Source organism: Neomonachus schauinslandi, chromosome 8 (genome assembly GCF_002201575.2).
Source record: "Neomonachus schauinslandi chromosome 8, ASM220157v2, whole genome shotgun sequence".
In the NCBI taxonomy this organism is placed as follows: domain Eukaryota; kingdom Metazoa; phylum Chordata; class Mammalia; order Carnivora; family Phocidae; genus Neomonachus; species Neomonachus schauinslandi.
In genome coordinates this window covers 15,869,625-15,881,957 of record NC_058410.1, presented here as the reverse complement: position 1 = coordinate 15,881,957, position 12,333 = coordinate 15,869,625, and the positions used below count along the sequence as shown (strand labels likewise).

At 40.5% G+C, this 12,333-nt stretch overlaps 1 protein-coding gene across 1 annotated transcript in view; it reads left to right on the top strand.

Moving 5' to 3' along the window:
- MTHFD1L (methylenetetrahydrofolate dehydrogenase (NADP+ dependent) 1 like) overlaps positions 1-12,333 on the top strand; it is a 184,590-nt gene that overhangs the window by 31,420 nt on the left and 140,837 nt on the right. The window contains exons 9-11 of the mRNA XM_021693124.1: positions 6,397-6,488; positions 8,067-8,164; positions 11,000-11,173. Of these exons, the coding sequence (XP_021548799.1) occupies positions 6,397-6,488; positions 8,067-8,164; positions 11,000-11,173 (364 nt within the window). The remainder of the gene's footprint in view (positions 1-6,396; positions 6,489-8,066; positions 8,165-10,999; positions 11,174-12,333) is intronic.

Here is a 12,333-nt window from a genome sequence, read left to right as displayed (position 1 = left end):
GCTAGAAATAGTGGTTTTCAGTCTCATACAACGAAGCAGAATCTGTTCTCCCAAAGAAACCTTAGGTGAATTTCCACATGTCAAGCAGATGAAAACAGTTGCCGGAAGGGATGGGAACGGAGACCAGCCCTTCTGCGTCTCCCTGATTGCCTCTTGTGTTGACTCCTCAGAAACTTCCCTGGAGCCCCAGAGTTACCTCAGAGCAGTGTGAAAGTCACCATCAGAAACAGAGGTGGGGGCGCCTGGGTGGCTCAGTCGGTTAAGCGGCTGCCTTCAGCTCAGGTCGTGATCCCAGAGTCCTGGGATCGAGCCCCACATCGGGCTTCTTGCTCAGCAGAGAGCCTGCTTCTCCCTCAGCCTGCTGCTCCCCCTGCTTGTGCCCTCTCTCTCTCTCTCTGTCAAATAAATAAAATCTTTAAAAAAAAGAAAAGAAAAGAAAGAAACAGAGGTGGTCTGAGGATGGTATTTCACCAAGGGATCCAGGAGTGCCTGGGACCACACGAGACCCACCTTCAAAGGAGCTCAGGCCGTGCCCACAGCAGGGCGCTCAGGCGAGGGGCCAGTAGAGTGGGCCCAGAGGGATGCCCTTTTCTCACTCACTGAAAGACACTCTTGAGGCTCAGAAAGCTTTCCACTGTACCTAGCCCACCTTTACAAGTCCCTGAGTAACGTGTGTGCAAGAGACCCTCCCTCCCCATTACCTGCAGCCTTCAGATTTCAGCATTGGAGAGGACTATGCTGAGCTGGCGTGGTGTGCGGCATTTTTCCCCAAAGGTGGTCAGAAGTGGAGCCAAAGTGGGTGGAGGCCTCGGCCCTCTTCCACTTCTGCCAGGACCACACTGGGGTTCTAGATCTTGAAACCTAGACTGCTCTATAGGAGAGTGAAAGAGAGAATAGTATCAGATTGTGTGTGTGTGTATGTAAAACTTTGATCCAGTCACCTTGAGATAACTATTTTACATTTTTCTACCAAAAATGCACTAAACTTAATTTGATTGGAATGTAATAGAAGGAAAAGAAAACAATGTGATTATAAATGTTACTGAAATTCATATAATAACTGTTTCTTCAAAAAGAAAAATAATGGGCCCACCCCTCTAGGAAATGTCCCGCCTCCCATAATTAACCAATCAGATTAAAAACCCTCTGGGGCTGCAGGGGGTGGGGTGGATTGGAGGATGCAAGGGATGATGCTCAGGAATTTCCCAGAATGCTCAGGTAGTTGGCTCTTGGATGAAGAGCACACAGATGAATGAAGGAATTAGAGGTATAATATAATGTGAATATAGGATTCATTGCTCCTTTTAGCAAATAGAAGGCTTGCACTGAATGACCTCTTTGAAGTATATGTAGTTTTGGGGTATAACTTTCTTTTCCCTCCTGAAAAAACCAATGCCTAACCCATAAATGATGGGCATGGCAGATTTGCTCCTCTGCTTAGAATTTAGATTAGGAAAGCCGGTTCTGACTTTATGTTCTTTTAAATGAACGCTTCTTTGCTGTTATATTTACTTGCTGTTTTTTTAAATTAGAGTTTATATATTTAGGACAATTTTGGCATAACCCTGGCTGGTGGGAGAAGCTACTTTTTGGAATCCCTTTGAGCCCTATGCTTCAATATATGAAGGTGACAAAATTTTTTTAGTGAAACTGCCTTATTTTAATACATTTGTTTTGAGGACCTTTAGTTTTTTAAAGGCATTCATAAAAACATTCGATTTCAATGCAGTGATCCTTCTAGGGGAACAAAAAAGACCAAGGCATTATATTTTGACAGAACAATTATGTAGACTGACTATGGTTAGTTTATTTTAAATGTGTCTCATCCCGTACTAGTAGTTTTCTTCTTGATTTTTGAATGCCTAATGCCCAAAATAGTACGTGACACAGAGTACATGCTCAGTTAATACTGAGTGTTGAATGAATGAATAAACTTGGACTCAGAATTGTACTGTGATTGCAGTTTTAAGTTAGTTGCAAATATAGAGACATCTCCTTGAACTTGTCTCCTCAAAAATAGGGCTGAGAGGCAAAGAGAAAGATGAAAAATGCTCTACTGATGAAATAGATTAAATAGATGAACATTTTGCAGTCAGCATTATTCATAAGAGCACGATATTTCCTGATCGTCAGTTTTAATTTTATTTATTTATTTTTTATTTTTTAGAGAGATTCCCCCCCCTTTTTTTCAAGATTTTAGTTTTGAGTAATCTCTAAACCCAACATGGGGCTTGAATTTACAACTGTGAGATCAAGAGTCCCACACTGTACGGACTGAGCCAGCCAGGTACCCCAGTCAGTTTTAATTTTAACAAGTTTGATTAGTATGAAAATTTGATCTCTAAATAGATTGAAGAAAGGTTTTTCTCCCTTCTTTTTTGCATAACCTTGCCATCTTAAACAAAGAGACTTTTTAAAGCATTATTAAAAGGAAAGGTGCTTTTATTTCAAAAGAATTCTTAATAAACTGGTGATTGGGTAAAGGCAGGGTTTATAATGAAATTTTCACACTCATCTTAATGGTACAGGGATTCCCGCCCCCCGCCCCCGCCATAAAAATAGATGGGATGTGGTGATTTATAATGAGGTAATTCTATAGAGGCATTTTATTGAATACCTAATCCCAGGAGAGATTTTTCAGATGGCTGATATCCCAGAAGCAGTGCTCAGAAAACAATTACACCTACCTTGTTGGATCTGTTCACTCTTCTGTGGCATGAGTCTAATGTTTAGATTTAAAAGAGGGACATGTATCTTCCCCAAATAGCACTGAATGATACTATGGTGCTTTACTCTGGCATATAAAAATCTGTGAGATGCCAAAGGGAAAATCTGATCTATTGGAAGTGAGTTGAGAAAGTGAATGACTTAATGATTAGGTAATAAATCCTTACCAATTAAAAATAACTAACTAAAGAGGGATATGTTAATGTTCAGTTTTCTAGCTATAAGAATAATATTTTATTATTAAGTTTCAAATCACAGAAGCTGTGATTTTGTAATGCTCTGCTTGCTAAAGAGCAGAATTCATCCTAAGCAAGACCATTTCACACTCTTAATATTAAGACTTATTTCCTGGGGTGCCTGGGTGGCTCAGTTGTCAGGCGTCTGCCTTCGGCTCAGGTCATGATCCCAGGGTCCTGGGATGGAGCCCCGCATCGGGCTCCCTGCTCAGTGGGAAGCCTGCTTCTCCCTCTCCCACTCCCCCTGCTTGTGTTCCCTCTCTCGCTGTGTCTCTCTCTGTCAAATAAATGAATAAAATCTTTAAAAAAAAAAAGACTTATTTCCTGATGTGCCAAATGGGACAAAGGAGAAGCTGGTCTTAAGTCTTGGGCCCAGAGAAGAGTATCAAAACAGCAATTTGTGGGTCAGAGTATTTGACAGCATCATTTTAAGTGAGCATAGGTGTATTTAGTGTGGGGTGCATCTCGGGGTTCATGCTAATGATCTGGGGGATCCTGGGAGGCCTCCAGCTTTCTCTCTTATGGTCCCAAAGGGAGGTAGTATAATTAATGTAGTGGGAAAAGCATGGAATTTAGGTCAGATTGATCTTACTCAAAGAGAAGAGGGAGGTTTTGGTTTTGGTTTTGGTTTTCTCTTAATTGCATCGTATTTACAGGCTGTGTGACTTTAAGCAAATAACTTAAGCTCTGATCTTCAGTTTCCTTGTGGGTAAGGTGGGAACAAGGCTCTTGAGAGGAATAAATGAACTCTTGCCTCACAGCACCTCTTTCTTAGGAGCTGCCACCCAGTGGCTCTCCTCCCCCCTCCCTCCACTTCATTGTCCTCACACCTCTAGCATACAGAATAGCTGTAGACTTCATATTAGCAAAATGTTAAGTCTGTATTTGAAAATCAAGCCCAGGGAAGGACTCTTCCCAGTGAGTTTCTGAGAATGTAAGAAGGTTAGAGACCTTAGACACGCATGTAATATGGTTGTTATCTTCGTGCACTTGGAATAAAATAAGGGTATTTGCTTATAAATTTTGAACTCCAATTATTCTAAAATCTGTTATATCTATTACCTGTTTCCCTTACCTTTTTTTTCCAGGAAATTCTGGAAGATTTGGACTTAGATGTTATTGCCGGGTTTCATTTCAAATTTTAACTAGTTCTCAGTATAACACATTTAATGTTCTGACTTTTTAAAAAAGTCTCAAGCTGTTTAGAATATACAGCTATGTGTTCATTCCTTCCTACTTCGGTATCAGTGATTTCAAAAGGGCTGTTTATATAAGTTGATACTAATATTTTAATTATATTTCTTTTTTGGAAGATTCTTACATTATATTCTGTTTAAAAAATAGTAAGACATTGTTATTTGATAGTGGAATTCAGATGTTTTAAGCTAGGAGTTCAATCCCTGCGAGCATTATTACAAACATTATATTAAGATTTCATTTACTGCATTTTACTGTTATCCTGTAAGATGAATATATTTAACTTAAAACTAATGGCCAGTGATTTTGAAAGTGTTATCTGTACTGATTTGTAATTTTTTAGCTTTTCCTGTTTTCAAAATTTCACATAAAGTTTTTTTGAGTTCCTTGTTCTCCCAGAGGATGAGACAATATTTGAGAGTTCAATCTATGGGTTCATACAGCACTTTTGTGATAAGAAGGGTACCCTGGGCCAGACTGCAGAAAGCTGAAACGTTTCCATATAGCAGAGATAGCAGGAAGACCGAAGAAGAATTTGCGTTGGTCCCTCCCATTTCATTTCTGGCAAAATTCCCACGGTGGTCTCAAAACAGCTCCTGTCAGGGAAAGCACGGTTCTGATTTCCAGGGAAAGCAATATGACACGTTAGCCTTAAATTTTCTTGTTGTAGCAAGTTTGGTTAGCAAGAAAAAATTATAAATGAAAGGCCATCTTTTAAAGTGATTCATTGACCTGTGCTTGGAAGAACCACAAGTTAATGAGGAGTGTTTAGTGGGAAGTGAAAAGACCCATTTGGTTTGGGACAGGACCCCTGGGACCCCTGCCGGACTTGCAGGCTGAGTGCAGACAGCCTTGGCAGGCCGAGTGTAGACAGCCTCCGGGTGGAGCCCTGCCTGTACACAGGCAGAGGGGTGAGGTAATGATTTCCTTTCTAGATTCTCTTTAGCCATGAAATTTGTTAAGAATGTTATTCCTGATGCACTGAGTTACCATCTTCATTGCTTCAAGTTCTCTGGGTTCAGAACTTTTTAACCAGGTCATCCCTAATATTAATATCGTAAAATACAGTTTCTCAGTTTCTATGGAAGAATGGTCATATCACTTTGATGGCAGGGTACTTGTGATTCTGTCCTGGGAATGTGCATTGATAAATTGATACCAGCTCCTGGCATGTAGCTTTTTCTTATTTCCTCATCATTTAAAGATAGAGATAAAAATGAGAGAAGCATTATTTCTTTTCCATAATGGTTGGACAAGACCTTTAGATCAGATCTCTAGTGGTTCAAACAAAACAAAACAAATCTCATTCTCTAGACTCTTGGCTTTTGCCTAAATATGATTTATAAAACTGTGAAGTGTTGCTAATCTTGAAATGATACCGGAGGGATATGATTTTCCAACACCCGTAATACATTTGACTATAGAACATCGCAAAACACATACTCTTAAGTGTTTTGTGCTCTTTCTTGCAAAGGACTGTCAGCAAAATGGATAATTTAAAAATAGCGTGGTCCAAACTAGAGGAAAATAGTTTCTTAATTCAAAAAAGTTGCTATTAGAAATGTTTCTTTTCTCTAAGGGAGGATATAAACTAAAGCATTTTACATGTGTGCTTACTTTTCATAACCTCTGTAAGTGCCAACTGAAGAAGGGGGTAGAATCCTTCCACATGCCTCTGTAGTTTGAAAACCAGGTCATCCCTAAAATTAATGTCCTAAAACACAATTTCTCAGTTCCTATGGAAAATTGGTCTTTTCACTTTTATGATGGGGATTTTTAAAGTTATCAAAGACAGCCTGATCTTTCACACAGCACTTTGCGATTATGCTGTGTTTGAGTCCCCCTTCCTATACTTTGTATACATAAGTGAAACTGCTTTTATTTCATATGAATCATTTAAACATAGACGTTAGATGCCCAGGACTTTGGTGTCACATTCAATTCTCACAGACTTGTGTGGGGTTGTAACTACCTACAGTAGTTAACAGGCCCAAAGTCACAGTCGCCGGTTAGAAGTAGAAGCACGATTTTTACCCAGTCTTGACTCTAAAGTCAGTCAAGAGCCCCAAGGCTGTGCCGGGGACTGGTGACCCACCTGGAGCTGTGCATGACAGCCTAAGTCCCTTGGCTGAAAAGGAGAACATCATTCAGTGTGCTGGCTTTTTACTAGGAGGAATTGGTTGTAAATGACAGTATCCTGAAAGTCTGTTGTTTTTTCCCCTCAAATTTTTTCTAGGGAAGCTTGGACATGGTTCTCTTGGGGTACATCTTCATGGTCTCATTGCAGAGAATGATGTCAGTCTCCTTGCTGCAGCTCTGCGGATTCAGGTTGGTTTGAAGCAGCTCTTTGAGAATTTTTGAGTTGAGAGCTTTGATGAATAGTTGCCAACATTTTGCAAGTGTTTTCTGTTGAGCAGACACAGTATTAAGCACCTTACACACATAATGTCATTTAATTCTTACAACAGCCCTGGAAGATAATGTCATTCCCATTTGGTAGATAAGGCCTTTGGTGACAAGACAAGTGTGGGATGGGGACCCAAATCAGGGTCTGTTGTTAGTTATCGATTGCTGTGGAATAAATTATCCCTCAAATTTTGCAACCTAGGACAATAAACATTTATTATCTCACAGTGTTTGTGGATCAGAGATTTGGGAACAGCTCAGCTGTATGGTTTTGGCTCAGGGTCTCTCATGCAGTTGAAATCAGGAGGTCAGCAGAAGGCTTTACTGGGGCCAGAGCCTCCCGCTTCCAAGATGGCTCACTCACATGGCTGTTGGGAAGATGCCTTAGACCCTCACCATGCAGACTTCTCAGTAGAGCTGCTCATGATAGGAGCAGCTAACCTCCCCCAGAATGAGTGATCCAAAGGAGAAGGCAAGGAGGAAGCCGCAGTAGGTTTTATGACCTAGCTGTCAAAGTCAGCCACCACCATTTACCTGTTTCCTCTTTGCTAGAAGCGAGCCACCAATCTAGTTCACATTCAGGGGAAAGGGAATCGGGCTAACCTTTCAAAGACAGGAGTATTAAAGATTGCGGACTGCTTTTCAAACCACAACCATCTATATGACCCAAAGCCCAAGATCTCCAGCTCGCCACCGTGCGAGCTATGCATTCTGCTGGCAGTGACCTTGACTATCAGGAGAGAAACCGGAGCCTATAATTCCAGCCACACTGGAATTAAGCAAAAGCACGTTTTAGTTTCTTTCTTACGTACATGGTATATACGATGAAAACTTCTTACTTCCAGGGGCGTCTGGCTGGCTCATTCGGTAGAGCATGCGACTCTTGATCTCAGGGCCGTGAGTTCAAGCCCCACGATGGGCATGGCGCTCACTAAAAATAAAGAAATAAATAAACTGACCCCCCCTTTAAAAAAATAAAAATAAATAAAACTTACTACTTCCAAAGGGGATATGATACCTTTCTGTAAGGACTGTGTTGCATTTCAACCTAAGCCAAATTTTATTTCTTTGGCTCTCTTTGTGTATCACCATTTAACAATTCAGTGCTCTTGTTCTATTACATCAACTGTAAAAGGATCATACTTGAAATGGTGTTGCAGAGTTTGGAAGCTGGGCATCCAAGCTGATCATTCATGCATTCTCACATTTCCCTCATTTTTTCTCTTCTGAGATGGAGAACCCACTTTTATTCTAGTACTTGACGACTTTAGTGAACACTTAACCTATTTTAAAAGTACCTATATCTCACATTTTCCTTTTTAAGACAAACCTACAACGCTAATTACATGTGAACAAAAGTGTTCCTGATATTCACTTGGGTTATTTTGCAACTCTAATCCTTTTCATGACATAACATCCCTGAACAGTATCTTCATACTTTAGATACATACCCTGTCAGCTTTTACTTGGATAACATGCTTTCCTTTCTGTCCCTTGAAGAACATGGTCAGCAGTGGAAGGAGATGGCTACGTGAACAGCAGCATGCAAGGTGGAGACTTCACTGCTTGAAACTCCAGCCTCTCTCCCCCGTGCCAAGGTATCCGCCAGATTTGTTTGTCGTGACATCAGGGCACCAAAGTGCCTCAGATATCCAAAGTTACCCATTGGGTAGAGGCACACTTCATGGTATTATGGCTTTGATGGTGGATAATTTTCTCTAATCACATTGCTGCACTATTTATTCTATTGTTTAAGCCCTAAAAATTAAATAGTAATGAACATGTGTACCATATTCTGTCAGTTCTAGGGTGTATATTTCTTTCATTTCTGAAGTCAGGATGTCCCTTACTGTTGATGTATCCTGCATTAAATGGCATTGTTTTTTCTTCTTAGTGGTCTATAACAACAACTTTCAGGATACTGTCATTTACAACCAATTGCTCTTCTATTTGACAGAATACAGTAATATGATGTTTGGAATATGCTTTCCAGTGTTAGAAATGCCCAACTCATCTGTCAGCTTGGTCTTCACAGCCACGTAGGTGTCTACGCTGGGGGCATATGACCAACCAAACCAAACCCCATTCTATGTGGGAAGTGAGTTTAGCTTTCCTCAGAACATAGTAATATCTACTGTCTGACAGGGTATGCTGTGATATTCCAGATGGATATTTTCTTCAGAGTAGCATTTAATGAAGTGCAAGCTATATATTCTCTGCATAAATTTGGAAATATATACTGCAGGAATAATTCATTAGATAAGATATCAGAGCCAGAGGCAAACTGAGGGTTTTAGAGGGGAGGGGAGTGAGGGGATCGGTTAGCCTGGTGATGGGTATTAAAGAGGGCACGTCTTGAATGGAGCACTGGGTGTTATATGCAAACAATGAATCATGGAACACTACATCAAAAACTAATGATGTAATGTATGGTGATTAACATAATAAAATAAAATTTTTTAAAAATGGTATTAGGGCCAGAGAAATGCATTTTCTAGCCTCATCGTGGGTCCCTCTGGCTGCCCCCCACTCCAGTGAATTGGCCCCACCCTCTTTGTCCAGGCATGCACAAATGCCATTGGAAAACAATGCACTGAAAACAACACATCATCAGTAGATAAAACCTTCAGGAATTGATGAATTTTTCATTTGATAACAACTTGCTTTTTAGATTTGATCCGTTTCCTTATGCCACAGCTGAACACTCATGGTTCCATTCTACCCACCTGGCTATGTTTTCACCCCTGAAATAGACTGAACATCATAGTCCCCTTCTGTGTTCATTAATACATAAATTCTAGGGAATGTGTGTTTTGTAATGTCACCCCTCTTGTTGTGTAATCTGTTTCATCAAATATCTTAAGTTACTTACATTGTTAAAAGACTTTAATTTTTAAAAGTAAATGAGTACGTTCTACTTACAGAGAGCGAAAAAAAAAATGAGGTGGACTCTGCCAAATTGTTTACCAAAGTCTTTGCATAAATCTAAATAAATTCCACTTGGGGGAAGAAATGTTTTATTTGCTGAACCAAATTTGACTTCTGAGGTATGGGCGGGGGGGAGAAAGACAGGCTGAGTAGTTTATAAATTCCTTAAAAATCAGAACGATATCACTGTCACTCTTTAGCTAGTGAGGAGAAAACTTTGGAGGTTTTCTTAGAGTCGGCGTTTCCATTTAGGAGATTTGGGGAGGAGAGAAAGAGAAAACAGGTGTAGACAGGAAGGCAAAATGAAGTGGGAGCGTAGGCAGTGAAGCAAGAGGGGGAGAACTGGAAATGAAAATGCAGGTGTAGCCGGGGAAGGAAGCATAGAGCTCAGCCCTCATCTGCATCCGGGCTGAGCTGCACTGACCCTCTCTGAGCTGCCGTACTTAGCGCACTTTAGAGAAGTTCGGGTTGGAAGTGGGTTCACTGTTACCTCGTGCCCCAAGGTCAGACTTCCATGGGGTCGTGGAGGAGAACACAGAGCAGTGTGAGGGCTTCAAGTCGAGTATCAGCAGGAGCGAGAGAAAGAAAAATCAGAGCAGGGGGCCGCCTGCCAGTGGAGACTACTGGGCCCCCAAATAAGGGCCCCAGCGTGAGGCAGGGCACTGCTGTCTCCCCAAGTGTCAACCCTGATGACCGACCAAGTCTCTGAGGCCTGCTGTCCCCAGCTCTGTCTTGTGCCTGCTACGTCTTCCTCTCAAACAGGTGCTCAGTCCAGCAGATGGATGGCCTGAACCCCCATTAAAACAAGTAGCTGAGCTCAGGAGCCCCAAAAGACTCTTCTGAGAAGCTCAGCACCTGCCAATTTCATAGCACTCCTATAAGCTGAACAGTGGTGTTCTCATCTTGCGAGGAAAATAGAATAAACAATTTGCCCAGTGACACTCAGGAGTTCCTAAACTTAACTGTGTCTGAACTTGAGCTTCGAGTGCTAGGTCCTTTTACTGACGGTTATGCGATTAATAAAATCTTTTGAAATATGATTTTGGATTCGAAGTAGGAAAAAGAGAGGGAAAAGTATGGACACAGATGAAACAAAATAGCATTTCCACATTTTTGAATAGCCAAGAGACACAAGCAGCTAGCCTAGTAATAGTAAGAGCATTATGCAATGACCCATCTTTTCATGGTTAGCGAAGACAGTGATGACCCACAGAGAGCACTGTACTCTACAAGGAATATACAATTCTCTCCTGTAGTATCGGTGTTATCTTTGTACCTGGGCAGAGTTCTACGATCTTCATGAGTTTTTAAGAGTTGCTTCCCTAAAGAAATGTACCATTTTTTCATGCACATTAATTATTAGCAGTTGTACTTAATACTGTTTGGGAGAGAGGACCACAGAGCAATTGCTTTGATTGAATTTTTGGCGTGGCGTATGACTTTTCACTCTAGCAGTGACCACCTAAGCTGAGGAGACTCTCGCCTCTTATGTGTTTCCCCCACAGTGATCTTGAGATTTCAAAAGCACAGACTCCAAAAGCCGTGGATGTCCTTGCCAAGGAGATAGGATTGCTTGCAGATGAAATTGAAATCTATGGCAAAAGCAAAGCCAAAGTACGTTTGTCCCTGCTGGAAAGGTTAAAGGATCAAGCAGATGGAAAATACGTTTTAGTAGCTGGGTAAGACTACTTTTAAAATCTATTTTACTAAGAAAGCATGTTTATAAAACTGTCTTCCCTATTTCTATCTGTCATCATGCCCCTCACATCCGTCGTTTTCTCGAGCTTGACATTTTTGTCCATTTCACTTGGCATTCCTTCATTTGACATGAGGTAAGTTTTCATTTTCAGTGCAAAACAAATTAGTCTCCTCCACATAATATAAAGTGTAACGAGTTGCTAATCCAGTATTTTATTTTTTTGCTTCTCATATTATGTTTTGATTATCCTTGTTCTGTCTTGGATTTTTCATTTAGTTTTTTTTGTGATAAAAATCAAAATAAGAGTTAAAAGTAAAATATTTTGAACTGAGCAGGGGGTATTTGTGTTCTACTCAGAAATAACATCTTAATGGAAAATGTATAGGTGATTTTCCTGTTAATATCCTTAATGTTTATTTATGTATTTGCATTATAAAAGTTCATTATTTCTCTTTTCTTGCATTTTAAAATTAATATTGGGCCATTTTCATTTGTGTTGGTCATTTTATAAAAGATAAATGCAGAGCTTTTGTGAAAAGGAGTGTTTATTTTCCCTCTTTTTAAAAGAAGAAATACGTTCACGGGCTGAAAAATGGTAGAAAACAAGGGATTTAAAATATTTTTTCAATGTGACCTGAGGGAACATCAGGAGACCATATAAATTCCTTTGTTGTCTTGAAATTTCACTGTTACTTAGTGATGATATATAGGCCAAGGCTTAAGGCACAAAAACCTGTTTGTTAACAGGCAGAGACATCTCTTACAACTGGACTCGTACTTAGCGCACTTGGTTAACTTTATTTTTACAGATTTTATTATTAATGTAAGCGCCTTGTTTCTTTTTCCGGTTATAAAGTCACACATCCTCATAAAGCCATTCCAAAGTGCAGAAAAGTATCAACAAGGAAGTAAAACATCCCAAATCCTACCACCCGGAGGAAGGGGCTGGTAACCTTTGAGATCATCTTGACACAGGGAGTCTTTCATAAATGAGCTCATCTTCCCCGCACTGTTCTGTAAACAGTGTGGTTATTCAGCAGTGTGTCGTGTACCTAGCTCACTCCGTGCGGGCCAGTGTAGAGCTGGCGATCATTTTGCATGACTGTGTATCATTCCACTGCTCCCATCCTAGATTCTGGC